At 45.9% G+C, this 14,378-nt stretch overlaps 1 protein-coding gene across 1 annotated transcript; it reads left to right on the top strand.

Annotated features, from left to right (window-relative positions):
• The first annotated feature begins 3,050 nt into the window (after positions 1-3,050).
• On the top strand, positions 3,051-12,105 carry LOC308687529 (uncharacterized protein). The gene is made up of 5 exons (XM_081360128.1): positions 3,051-4,553; positions 4,642-4,773; positions 6,662-6,802; positions 11,156-11,296; positions 11,385-12,105. Exons 1-5 carry the CDS (start codon positions 4,298-4,300, stop codon positions 11,603-11,605), a joined length of 891 nt encoding a protein of 296 aa, XP_081216254.1. The 5' UTR covers positions 3,051-4,297; the 3' UTR covers positions 11,606-12,105.
• Positions 12,106-14,378: the final 2,273 nt, after the last annotated feature.

Genomic DNA, 14,378 nt, shown 5'->3' on the forward strand with positions numbered 1-14,378 from the left:
GCCGCTATGCCACCCTCGCCTGGGCCGGTCATTCCGCCTCGCTGCACCACCGACGGTACGTCTGTGGTTCGTATGACCCCGCTGGTGTACTTTCTGGAGGCCTGGCTAGAGCTTCCCAGACTGTCCCGGTGGGTCGCGAGAACCATCAGGCTCGGCTACGCGATTCAGTTTGCGTGGTCTCCTCCCCGCTTCAGGGGAGTCCGCTTCACTATGGTCGGTGGCAATGCCCCTGTCATGACAGCGGAGGTTGACACCCTACTGGCGAAGGGTGCGATCGAGATTGTCCCTCCAGCCGAAATGAGGTCCGGCTTCTACAGCCCTTACTTCATTGTACCGAAGACATCCGGTGGGTTACGGCCAATCCTCGACCTGTGCATCTTGAACCGCTCCCTTCACAGGCTGCCGTTCAAGATGCTCACGGCCAAATGCATCCTCCAGTGCGTGCGGCCGCAGGATTGGTTTGCAGCGATCGACCTGAAGGACGGCCTACTTTCATGTCTCCATTTTACCTCGACACAGACCGTTCCTGCGGTTTGCGTTCGAGGGGCGGGCATACCGGTACGCGGTTCTCCCATTCGGGCTAGCCCTGTCTCCTCGCGTCTTTACGAAGGTCGTCGAGGCAGCCCTTGTTCCCCTCCGGGAACACGGGGTTCGCATCCTGAACTATCTCGACGACTGGCTGATCCTAGCTCACTCTCGAGATCAGGTTTGCGAACACAGGGACCTAGTGCTCCAACACTTAGCTCGTCTGGGCCTTCGGGTCAACTGGGAGAAGAGCAAACTCTGCCCCGTGCAGAGGATCTCTTTTCTCGGTATGGAGATCGACTCGGTCGCCATGTGCTCACAGCTTACGAGCACGCGTGCGCAGTCACTGCTGACTTGTCTTCGCCAATTCGAGGACAAGAGTGTGGTTCCACTGAAACTATTTCAGAGGCTCCTGGGGCATATGGCATCCGCAGCCGCAGTAACGCCGCTCAGATTGCTTCATATGAGACCGCTTCAGCTTTGGCTTCGCAATCGAGTCCCGAGGTGGGCATGGCAACACGGCACGCTCCAAGTCCCAGTGACTCCAGCCTGCCGTCAGACCTTCACCCCGTGGACGAACCTCAGTTTTCTACGGGCCGGAGTGCCCTTAGAACGAGTTTCCCGGCATGTTGTTGTATCAACAGATGCCTCCACCACGGGCTGGGGAGCCATGTGCAATGGACATGCTGCTGCGGGCTACTGGACAGGACCCCCACCGCCTTTGGCATGTCAATTGCCTCAAGTTGCTGGCTGTACGACTCGCCCTGCACCGCTTCCGTGCGCTGCTCAGGGGTCAGCACGTACTAGTCCGATCAGACAATACCGCGACAGTAGCGTACATCAACCATCAAGGTGGTCTACACTCCCGCCGTATGTCGCAACTCGCTCGCCACTTCCTCATATGGAGTCAGAAGCATCTGAGGTCGCTTCGAGCCATTTATATCCCAGGAGACCTGAACCAGGCGGCCGGCGAGCTGTCTCGGCTTCGGCCTCTCGCTGGAGAATGGAGACTCCATCCCCAGACGGTCCAGCTGATTTGGGATCAGTTCGGGGATGCACAGGTAGATCTGTTTGCCTCCCACGACTCGTCCCACTGGGACCTGTATTATTCCCTGACCGAGGGCACGCTCGGCACGGATGCACTGGCGCACAGCTGGCCGCGGGGCCTACGCAAGTATGTGTTTCCCCCAGTGAGCCTCCTTGCGCAGACTTTGCGCAAGATCAGGGAGGACGAGGGGCAGGTCATTTTGGTTGCCCCGTATTGGCACAACTGGACCTGGTTCTCAGTAGTACTTCTCGCGACAGCACCTCCCTGGCCAATTCCCCTGAGGAAGGACCTGCTTTCTCAGGGACGGGGCACCCTTTGGCACCCTCGTCCCGATCTTTGGAACCTCCACGTGTGGCTCCTGGACGGGACGAGGCAGGTTTGAGTACCCTACCACCAGCGGTGGTGGCTCCCATCACTTCCGCTAGAGCATCGTCCACAAGACATGCCTATGCGTTGAAGTGGAACCTCTTCGTCAACTGGTGTTCTTCTAAACATCAAGAACCATCGAAATGCCCGATCAGTGTCGTGCTTTCCTTCCTGCAAGAAGGGTTGGAGCGAAGGCTGTCTCCCTCCACCCTGAAAGTGTATGTTGCCGCTATTGCCGCACATCATGACGCAGTTGATGGTAAGTCTCTGGGAAAGCACAACCTGATCATCAGGTTCCTGAGGGGAGCGAGGAGACTGAATCCTCCTCGTCCTCCCCTCGTACCCTCTTGGGACCTCTCAGTGGTTTTAACTGCCCTGCAGAGTGCTCCCTTTGAGCCTCTGCAATCAGTAGAGCTTAGGTTTCTGTCAATTAAGACAGCGCTCCTGGTTGTATTGGCCTCCATCAAGAGGGTAGGGGACCTGCAGGCATTTTCGGTTGAGGAAGCGTGCCTGGAATTCAGGCCGGCTAACTCTCACGTGATCCTGAGACCCCGGCCTGGATATGTGCCCAAGGTTCCTACCACACCCTTTCGAGACCAGGTAGTGAACCTGCAAGCGCTGCCCTTGGAGGAGGCAGACCCAGCCTTGGCACTGCTCTGTCCAGTGCGCGCCCTCCATGCTTACGTAGACAGAACGCAGTGTTTCATGACCTCAGACCAGCTCTTTGTCTGTTATGGTGGGAAGCTGAATGGAAAGGCTCTCTCCAAGCAATGGTTGTCCCACTGGATAGTGGATGCCATTGCTTTGGCATACCAGCAGCAAGGTCGACCGTGCCCCCTTGGTGTGACGGCCCACTCCACCCGGAGTGTGGCATCCTCTTGGGCTCTAGCGCATGGCGCCTCGCTAACAGACATCTGCAGAGCTGCAGGCTGGGCGACACCTAACACATTCGCGAGATTCTATAATCTCCGAGTGGAGCCAGTTTCTTCTCATGTACTCGCTTCAACTAGCCGGTACTAGATTCTGCTCAGGTGTCTTCGCTTGCTCGCCATTCTTCTCCACGGACGGGATACGTGCGATATTCTCTTCAGGTGAGCCTAATAAGCCCTGAGTCTCCTCAAGCACTGACGACGTCAACGCCAGAGTTATGCCACTGGCAGCTTTCGCGCTTGGCTAGGTGCCTCCATGTGCATGGTTCCCCCTCTGGGCGACCCCCACATATGTATTTCCACTGTAAGCCTCTCTGAGCATGTGTCTCAAGAGCATGTGTCTCACCTTTTCATGCGTATATATCAGTAGGCTTTTATAGAAAGAACATTTTTTAAATATAACAAAGTTTTTCCTGCCATTAGTGCGACTGGTACAAAGGTCTCATTTCCAAATAAGTAAAACAAAAGGTAATAAGGTTTTTAAGAGTTTAGAGATAGCTGGCACACAAAGGAAGGTGGTCTCTAGACAAATGGACTCCTACCCCCCAAAAGGTGTCAACACTGAATGTAAATTCCCATTGTTAGCAGATGTTTCAATGTGAAAGAAGTTCTGTCTATATACTGAAATACAACGTGAAGATCGTGGCCTTTCTGTATCTCAGATTAGCCTGAGAGGCTGACAGTGAGATTTTTCAGCTTCATGTATAATGTCGGGTTCGCATCTCTTCTCTTTATATTCCAGAGCATTTGATGTTTTGTATCGATTATCTTTGAATTGATAATGAAATTGGCATGATACATTTACCTGACATAATAAATTGTTACATTTAATTATTCTAACTGACTTTGACATTATTTTCATTAAAGAGTTAAAAAGAATAGTCAAACATTCACTCACAATTAATGATCCACAGATATCATTAAAACCTTTTCATTTATGGAGTCAGATGAAATAATGCGAGAATACATTTCCAAATGTATTTCATTTAATCAAAAATACTTTGCTACGAGAAAAGAAGAGACCTTCCGCGCTGGTCGGATGCCGGACTTTGGGCTTATCGAGTGCGAGCTTACAATCATATTAAAGGAGAACTCCGGTCAATTTTAACATTGAGCTCATTTTTTTTGTAAATTTGGAGTGCTGTCAATACAGAGAACAACGACAAATCGGTGTTGCCTACATCGTGTTATCCTCTTTTTAAAATTTGCACCCTGTTGACTTCAATGGGGCAAGTTTTAAACCTGCTTTTAGCCTCTTAACATCCTTGATGTGTCATTACAAGTGCACAGCCATTGTGAGTGATTCCTTCAGAGTGAACACGGGTCAATCTGACTGCAGTATATGTGGCGATGGATTCAAAACATAAAAAAATAAGACCTGTGTCGGTAATGAGAACCTTGTGTGTTTTAATACAATGTCTTTTTCATAATGTGCATAATACACAGTCAATGCTCTGTATGTCACTCAAAAGAGGGAATTTGTGTAACCGTAGTTATTAAACTTTGTAACAACGTTTCGATTTTGATTCCTGCCTCTCTTACAGATGAAGATGAGTGTGAGACGCGGAGTCCGTGTGGCGAAAACGCTCAGTGTTTCAATACACATGGAAGTTACTACTGCACCTGTGATAAAGGATTTAAATCAGATCCACCCAATTTCACAGCATCAACCGGACAGTGTGTGGGTACGAGAGGGGTTTATCTGATAAACTATGATTACTATGACTACTATGATTAAAACACTATGATTAATACCAACTGTTTCCCCAACAGATATCAATGAGTGTCTTGAGAAGACCTCTGAATGCACAGATGGTCTGGTGTGTGTGAACACCGTTGGCTCTTATAACTGCACGTGTCCTGAAGGATTTGATCGTGATGCAAGACTAAACTCATCATGTGAAGGTGAGCGGCCTCACTCGTATTGCTTTCCATTTACTGTTAATCAAACCAAAGAACTTCAGTTTCAGAAATTTCATGCTGAGACCACATGAAAATTACCCAAAAATACATATGGTTTGATGACGATAATTATCATCGAGTTTTATACATGTTTGGTATCATTTGAAATGCCTGAATTTTTGAAATGTCTTTTAGGAATTATATAGGCCTAAAACAGTGATGATCTCAAGTGTACCCTCACTTTTTCATGCGTATATATCAGTAGGCTTTTATAGAAATACATTTTTTAAATATAACAAAGTAGAATCAATGATTTATATATTTTTTTCTGCCATTAGTGCGACTGGTACAAAGGTCCCATTTCCAAATAAGTAAAACAAAAGGTAATAAGGTTTTTAAGAGTTTAGAGATAGCTGGCACACAAAGGAAGGTGGTCTCTAGACAAATGGTCTCCTACCCCCCAAAAGGTGTCAACACTGAATGTAAATTCCCATTGTTAGCAGATGTTTCCATGTGAAAGAAGTTCTGTCTATATACTGAAATACAACGAGAAGACCGTGGCCTTTCTGTATCTCAGATTAGCCTGAGAGGCTGACAGTGAGATTCTCAGCTTTATGTATAATGTCGGGTTCGCATCTCTTCTCTTTATTCCAGAGCATTTGATGTTTTGTATCGATTATCTTTGAATTGATAATGAAATTGGCATGATACATTTACCTGACATAATAAATTGTTACATTTGATTATTCTAACTGACTTTGACATTATTTTCATTAAAGAGTTCAAAAGAATAGTCAAACATTCGCTCACATTTGAGCGAATCTAGTTTAAAACTAGATTAAAGTCGCATCTCTTCAGCCAGGCATTCATATAATATTTTTAATCTTACAGTTCAAATTACAATCCGGCCTCTAGTTAATAAACGCCAGAGGAGAACTGGCCCCCGACTGAGCCTGGGTTCTCCCAAGGTTTTTTTTCCTCCATTGGGTCACCTGATGGAGTTTTAGGACACCATTAGGTCACTTGATGGAGTTTTTCGGTTCCTTGCCACTGTTGCCTTTGGCTTGCTCAGTTGGGGATATTCTGGGGATATTTAATTTGATTTTATCAATCAATAAATTCCACTAGAAACAAACCTTGTTGTATTATTTTAATTTAATACTGTGAAGCTGCTTTGATACAATCTGTATTGTGAAAAGCGCTATACAAATATACTTGACTTGACTTGACTTGACATTTAATGATCCACAGACATCATTAAAACCTTTTCATTTATGGAGTCAGATGAAATAATGCGAGAATATATTTCCAAATGTATTTCATTTAATCAAAAATACTTTGCCACGAGAAAAGACAGTAACACATAGAGACCTTCCGCGCTGGTCGGATACCGGACTTTGGGCTGATCGAGTGCGAGCTTACAATCATATTAAAGGAGAACTCCGGTCAATTTTAACATTGAGCTCATTTTTCTGTAAATTTGGAGTGCTGTCAATACAGAGAACAACGACAAATCGGTGTTGCCTACACCGTGTTATCCTCTTTTTAAAATTTGCACCCTGTTGACTTCAATGGGGCAAGTTTTAAACCTGCTTTTAGCCTCTTGACATCCTTGATGTGTCATTACAAGTGCACAGCCAATGTGAGTGATTCCTTCAGAGTGAACACGGGTGAATCTGACTGCAGTATATGTGGCGATGGATTCAAAACATAAAAAAATAGAACCTGTGTCGGTAATGAGAACCTTGTGTGTTTTAATACAATGTCTTTTTCATAATGTGCATAATACACAGTTAATGCTCTGTATGTCACTCAAAAGAGGGAATTTGTGTAACCGTAGTTATTAAACTTTGTAACAACGTTTCGATTTTGATTCCTGCCTCTCTTACAGATGAAGATGAGTGTGAGACGCGGAGTCCGTGTGGCGAAAACGCTCAGTGTTTCAATACACATGGAAGTTACTACTGCACCTGTGATAAAGGATTTAAATCAGATCCACCCAATTTCACAGCATCAACCGGACAGTGTGTGGGTACGAGAGGGGTTTATCTGATAAACTATGATTACTATGACTACTATGATTAAAACACTATGATTAATACCAACTGCAAAATGATCAAATGGAATGTTCCCCTCAACCTTTTTCAAAACATTTAAAAAACTGGACGTTTTGATCTTTCAGAGAACTTTCAGAAATGACATTTTTACAAATTAATGGAAAATATTCTTGGAACATATCTTGTTTGCAGTGATGGTGTTTAAACCCATAACTAAATATGCATAGCCTAGATAATTATTAGATGTCAGATAAAAACAGAGGATTTTTTTTTACCTAGTTCAAGCCCTGATTAATATCTGACCCTGATTATAACCATCCAAGATCTATGTGATGCATTTATAAATTAAGCATATAATTGAATGAAACTTGAAACATGAGGGGCTCTATCTTGCACCCAGCGCAATTGACTTTGTACACCGACGCATGTATCATTCCTATTTTGCACCCGCGCACATCGGACTTTTCCCTCCACAGACGCACGTCGGTAAACTAGCAAATGCACTTGCGCTCCCGGGGGCGGTTCAGCGCAAAGAGGAGGCGTGTTCCGGCGCAAACGTTCCCTGATGCTATTTTGCAGGTTTAGAAAACAATTCCGCCACTGACCAGGAAAAACATGCGTTGCGCTTGTTATTCATATGCTGTTTTAAGGGCGCATGCTTGGCCATAATGTAGCGTGTGCACAACGCGCATACACTTTGCTTTTCTCATCTACATAGAATCAGCAGTTTTCATTTTTGCAAATCATACATTATTACAAAAGATAGATAGATAGATAGATAGATAGTTTCTTATAAAAGCATAAATCTAGCTTACACATTTACCCAAATTATCATACGCCTGTTTAACCACCAGCTTCACTTCTCTGTGTTTTACGGCCCTGATGAGAACGTCAGTCTCCTCGGCTGTGAACCGCTCCTGGCGTGCGCCTGGCAAATCCACCATGGAACAAGCGCGTCTGCTCGTAAAGGGAATGTGAGATGACGCTCTGATTGGTTTATTTCACGTTATGCCCAAACCACACGTATGAATAATGAAGCTACTTCAGACCAACCCATTTTAGATTTGCATCGGGCGCAAGAGTCATTTATCCTGTCGGTATAATAGCAACAGCACCCGAAACCCGCCCACAAAGTTACTTGCGTTTCGCACTTGATACTTGTGTTCCCTTTCGTGGTCACTCCGAGTTACGTCGGATGACGACGGATGGGGTTTCGCTTAGAAAGCCTATCACCTTCGAGTATATAAAACGAGCCAATGGCAATGAAATACCATGGGTCTGCGGAATTTGCATAGCGTAGGTCTGCCCCCCTCTGGGGGTATATAAGGAAGTACGCCGGAAACATGCAGATATGTTTTCGCTTCGGAGCCGAGAGCTATTCTTCTCTCCACATAGAAGCCTGAATCCTGAGTTACTCTTTATCTCTTCATCTTCGAGACGAGCGAACTCTCCGGTGTTGGTGTGATGGCGATTCCAGCGAGTGCACATTACCCTGCTGATCTGATCAGTGATCTGACAGATATTGTGTTTCTCCCTGGCCACTTCAACATCCGCAGAGTTTTTCCTCTCACAAAAGAGCTTGCACGCGGCACGTCTTTTTAAAGATGCCTCGCCCGTGCACTTCTGGTTGCGGTCGCATTGTGTCTAATTCTGATGGGCACAATCACTTCTTTGTGTGTTTGGGCATTGATCACGCTAAAGCCGCGTTTGTGGATGATTCATGTTCTCACTGTGGGAACATGACTATCTCCGCGCTTCGGTCGAGACTCAATGAGCTCACTCGAGCGAGAGTCCCCCCACCCACACCCCGATCTACGGTCTCCCCGGGAGGCTGTACTTCGGCTGGTGGCCGGGGTGACCTGAGGGTAACGGTGTGGAACAAACCGCCGACTCGTCCACGGTCCACACCCCCCTCTCCAGCACTGGTACCCGCGAGTGTCCAGACTGAGACCACTGGTCCCTCTACGGAAACTGGTCCGCTGGTCCGATCCCCGTCGGCGTCCAACCCCAATACCTTTCTTCCCGGATGTGCATGAGGAGGTCACGCGGTCCTGGAAGACACCATTGTCTTCCCGCGATCGTTCGTCGACCTTCTCCGCCTTCCCACCCCTCGATAGAGCTGCTGCTTGTGGGTACACTGGGGTTCCCCCGGTGGAGCGTTCTGTCGCGATGCAGCTGTGTCCGTCAAGCGCTTCCTCTCGGGGCGACCCTAAGCACCCGTCCAAAGCCTGTAGATTTTCGTCTACCCTGGTGGCGAAGTCTTACAGAGCGGCGGGACAGGCAGCTGCCTCTCTGCATGCCCATCTTGCAGGTCTATCAGGCCCAGATGCTCAGGGACATGCACGAGGGCAGGGCTGACCCAGGGCTCTTTGATGAGCTGCGTGCCGCCACCGACCTTGCTCTCCGAGCGACGAAGGTGACCGCACGCTCCCTGGGTCAGGTGATGTCCACAGCTGTGGTCCAGGAGAGACACATGTGGTTGAACCTGGCTGATTCGTCTGCTCGACACCCCCATATCCCAGGCCGGCCTCTTCGGCGGTGTGGTCGAGGACTTTGCCCAACAGTTCTCGACCGCTCAGAATCAGACTGAGGCGATAAAGCACATTCTGCCCCGACGGCCCGCTGCTGCCTCCACCCAGCCGTCGGCACAGAATCCTCAGCCTGCTCGCCGCCGAGGGCGCCCTCCTGCGGCTCCCGCCCCTCCCGCACGGCCCCAGCAGCAGCCTCCACCCGGGCCGCGTCGTGGAGGAAGCCGCAGGAAGGCGCCACAGCCCTCTCCGGCCCCGCGGCCGGCTAAACGCCAGACTAAGCGGCGCCCCTGAGACGGGCTGCTCAGGATTGGCAGTCAGTTTTTTACAGGAGATGGTAGCAGGGCCACTCCTTCCCCCGGTGGAGGGCCGGGGGAGAATCTTTTGTTCTCCACTCCCCGCTGCTCGTCCAACGACGAGCAGTACCCTAATGTGGTTAAATAAAGAACTGATTCCCCCAATCCTGAGCACACAGAGCTCTCGGACCATAGTGCGCGCCGCCCACGGGTCCCGCCACTATCGTCCCCCTCTGTCACAGAGTTCTCGGATGACAGCATGCGCAGCCCACGGGCCACGCTCCTCTCATCCCCCTCTGTCGCCAGACCTCTGCCAGAGCACGCCCCCGTGGGACGCTGGTCCTCCCCTGGCCTCCTCTGGCAGGACGCGGCTAATGACCGTGCCCCCACACAGGGCCGCTATGCCACCCTCGCCTGGGCCGGTCATTCCGCCTCGCTGCACCACCGACGGTACGTCTGTGGTTCGTATGACCCCGCTGGTGTACTTTCTGGAGGCCTGGCTAGAGCTTCCCAGACTGTCCCGGTGGGTCGCGAGAACCATCAGGCTCGGCTACGCGATTCAGTTTGCGCGGTCTCCTCCCCGCTTCAGGGGAGTCCGCTTCACTATGGTCGGTGGCAATGCCCCTGTCATGACAGCGGAGGTCGACACCCTACTAGAGAAGGGTGCGATCGAGATTGTCCCTTTGCACATATATATTCCAGAGCATTTGATGTTTTGTATCGATTATCTTTGAATTGATAATGAAATTGGCATGATACATTTACCTGACATAATAAATTGTTACATTTAATTATTCTAACTGACTTTGACATTATTTTCATTAAAGAGTTAAAAAGAATAGTCAAACATTCACTCACAATTAATGATCCACAGATATCATTAAAACCTTTTCATTTATGGAGTCAGATGAAATAATGCGAGAATACATTTCCAAATGTATTTCATTTAATCAAAAATACTTTGCTACGAGAAAAGAAGAGACCTTCCGCGCTGGTCGGATGCCGGACTTTGGGCTTATCGAGTGCGAGCTTACAATCATATTAAAGGAGAACTCCGGTCAATTTTAACATTGAGCTCATTTTTTTTGTAAATTTGGAGTGCTGTCAATACAGAGAACAACGACAAATCGGTGTTGCCTACATCGTGTTATCCTCTTTTTAAAATTTGCACCCTGTTGACTTCAATGGGGCAAGTTTTAAACCTGCTTTTAGCCTCTTAACATCCTTGATGTGTCATTACAAGTGCACAGCCATTGTGAGTGATTCCTTCAGAGTGAACACGGGTCAATCTGACTGCAGTATATGTGGCGATGGATTCAAAACATAAAAAAATAAGACCTGTGTCGGTAATGAGAACCTTGTGTGTTTTAATACAATGTCTTTTTCATAATGTGCATAATACACAGTCAATGCTCTGTATGTCACTCAAAAGAGGGAATTTGTGTAACCGTAGTTATTAAACTTTGTAACAACGTTTCGATTTTGATTCCTGCCTCTCTTACAGATGAAGATGAGTGTGAGACGCGGAGTCCGTGTGGCGAAAACGCTCAGTGTTTCAATACACATGGAAGTTACTACTGCACCTGTGATAAAGGATTTAAATCAGATCCACCCAATTTCACAGCATCAACCGGACAGTGTGTGGGTACGAGAGGGGTTTATCTGATAAACTATGATTACTATGACTACTATGATTAAAACACTATGATTAATACCAACTGTTTCCCCAACAGATATCAATGAGTGTCTTGAGAAGACCTCTGAATGCACAGATGGTCTGGTGTGTGTGAACACCGTTGGCTCTTATAACTGCACGTGTCCTGAAGGATTTGATCGTGATGCAAGACTAAACTCATCATGTGAAGGTGAGCGGCCTCACTCGTATTGCTTTCCATTTACTGTTAATCAAACCAAAGAACTTCAGTTTCAGAAATTTCATGCTGAGACCACATGAAAATTACCCAAAAATACATATGGGGCCCTATCTTGCACCCAGCGCAATTGACTTTGTACACTGACGCATGTATCATTCCTATTTTGCACCCGCGCAAAGCGGACTTTTCCCTCCACAGAAGCACGTCGGTTAACTAGCAAATACACTTGCGCTCCCCGGGGCGGTTCAGCGCAAAGAGGAGGCGTGTTTCGGCGCAAACGTTCCCTCATGCTATTTTACAGGTTTAGAAAACAATTCCGCCAGTGACCAGGAAAAACCTAGTCTAAAGTCAGTGGCGCTTTGCGCATGTTATTCATGCTATTTTAAGGGCGCATGCTTGGCCATAATCAATGTAGCGTGTGCACAACGCGCATTACAATTTGATGCTCTCATCTACACAGAAGCAGCCGTTTTCATTTTTGCAAATCATACATTATTACTAGGAAAAATATTAGGTCTTGTAGGTCTTGATAAGCCTAGGGCTTCTACGTATCCCTTTTCGAACAGTGTGATTAGTATGCAAAAAAAAAAAAAAAAAAAAAAAGGTTTTGTTTTTCTTGATTTTGTTTTATTTTTCTTGATGGATATTTAATGTGTTGCTGTCTTTGGTTTAATTTATTTTTTAATTGTTCGAAATAAAGATTTCATTCATTTATTCATATTAATACACGAGGGAAATCATTGTTGTGTCCATGAAGATGTGAAAATAAAATAGGCATAAATCTAGCTTACACATTTAATCATACGCCCAAATTATCATACGCCTGTTTAACTGAAGCTAATTTGGGTGTGTTTGTTTCTCCATCCCCAATGTCACTTCTCTGTGTTTTACGGCCGTGACGAGGACGTCGGTCTCCTCGGCTGTGATCCGCTCCTGGCGTGCGCCTGGCAAATCCGCCATTATAATAGGAATCCGCTTTAGAACAAGCGCGCCTGCTCTTAAAGGGAATGTGAGATGTCGCTCTGATTGGTTTATTTCACGTTACGCCCAAACCACACCTATGAATAATGAAGCTACTTCAGACCAACCCCTTTTAGATTTGCGTCGGGCGCAAGAGTCATTTATCCCGCCGGGAAAATAGCAACAGCGCCAAGACCCGCCCACAAAGTTACTTGCGCTTTGCGCTTTGACACTTGCGTTTCAGATCGTTAAAATAGGGCCCATGGTTTGATGACGATAATTATCATCGAGTTTTATACATGTTTGGTATCATTTGAAATGCCTGAATTTTTGAAATGTCTTTTAGGAATTATATAGGCCTAAAACAGTGATGATCTCAAGTGTACCCTCACTTTTTCATGCGTATATATCAGTAGGCTTTTATAGAAATACATTTTTTAAATATAACAAAGTAGAATCAATGATTTATATATTTTTTTCTGCCATTAGTGCGACTGGTACAAAGGTCCCATTTCCAAATAAGTAAAACAAAAGGTAATAAGGTTTTTAAGAGTTTAGAGATAGCTGGCACACAAAGGAAGGTGGTCTCTAGACAAATGGTCTCCTACCCCCCAAAAGGTGTCAACACTGAATGTAAATTCCCATTGTTAGCAGATGTTTCCATGTGAAAGAAGTTCTGTCTATATACTGAAATACAACGAGAAGACCGTGGCCTTTCTGTATCTCAGATTAGCCTGAGAGGCTGACAGTGAGATTCTCAGCTTTATGTATAATGTCGGGTTCGCATCTCTTCTCTTTATTCCAGAGCATTTGATGTTTTGTATCGATTATCTTTGAATTGATAATGAAATTGGCATGATACATTTACCTGACATAATAAATTGTTACATTTGATTATTCTAACTGACTTTGACATTATTTTCATTAAAGAGTTCAAAAGAATAGTCAAACATTCGCTCACATTTGAGCGAATCTAGTTTAAAACTAGATTAAAGTCGCATCTCTTCAGCCAGGCATTCATATAATATTTTTAATCTTACAGTTCAAATTACAATCCGGCCTCTAGTTAATAAACGCCAGAGGAGAACTGGCCCCCGACTGAGCCTGGGTTCTCCAAAGGTTTTTTTTCCTCCATTGGGTCACCTGATGGAGTTTTAGGACAACATTAGGTCACTTGATGGAGTTTTTCGGTTCCTTGCCACTGTTGCCTTTGGCTTGCTCAGTTGGGGATATTCTGGGGATATTTAATTTGATTTTATCAATCAATAAATTCCACTAGAAACAAACCTTGTTGTATTATTTTAATTTAATACTGTGAAGCTGCTTTGATACAATCTGTATTGTGAAAAGCGCTATACAAATATACTTGACTTGACTTGACTTGACATTTAATGATCCACAGACATCATTAAAACCTTTTCATTTATGGAGTCAGATGAAATAATGCGAGAATATATTTCCAAATGTATTTCATTTAATCAAAAATACTTTGCCACGAGAAAAGACAGTAACACATAGAGACCTTCCGCGCTGGTCGGATACCGGACTTTGGGCTGATCGAGTGCGAGCTTACAATCATATTAAAGGAGAACTCCGGTCAATTTTAACATTGAGCTCATTTTTCTGTAAATTTGGAGTGCTGTCAATACAGAGAACAACGACAAATCGGTGTTGCCTACACCGTGTTATCCTCTTTTTAAAATTTGCACCCTGTTGACTTCAATGGGGCAAGTTTTAAACCTGCTTTTAGCCTCTTGACATCCTTGATGTGTCATTACAAGTGCACAGCCAATGTGAGTGATTCCTTCAGAGTGAACACGGGTGAATCTGACTGCAGTATATGTGGCGATGGATTCAAAACATAAAAAAATAGAACCTGTGTCGGTAATGAGA

This window comes from Scardinius erythrophthalmus, assembly GCF_964197995.2.
Source record: "Scardinius erythrophthalmus genome assembly, chromosome: 3".
In the NCBI taxonomy this organism is placed as follows: domain Eukaryota; kingdom Metazoa; phylum Chordata; class Actinopteri; order Cypriniformes; family Leuciscidae; genus Scardinius; species Scardinius erythrophthalmus.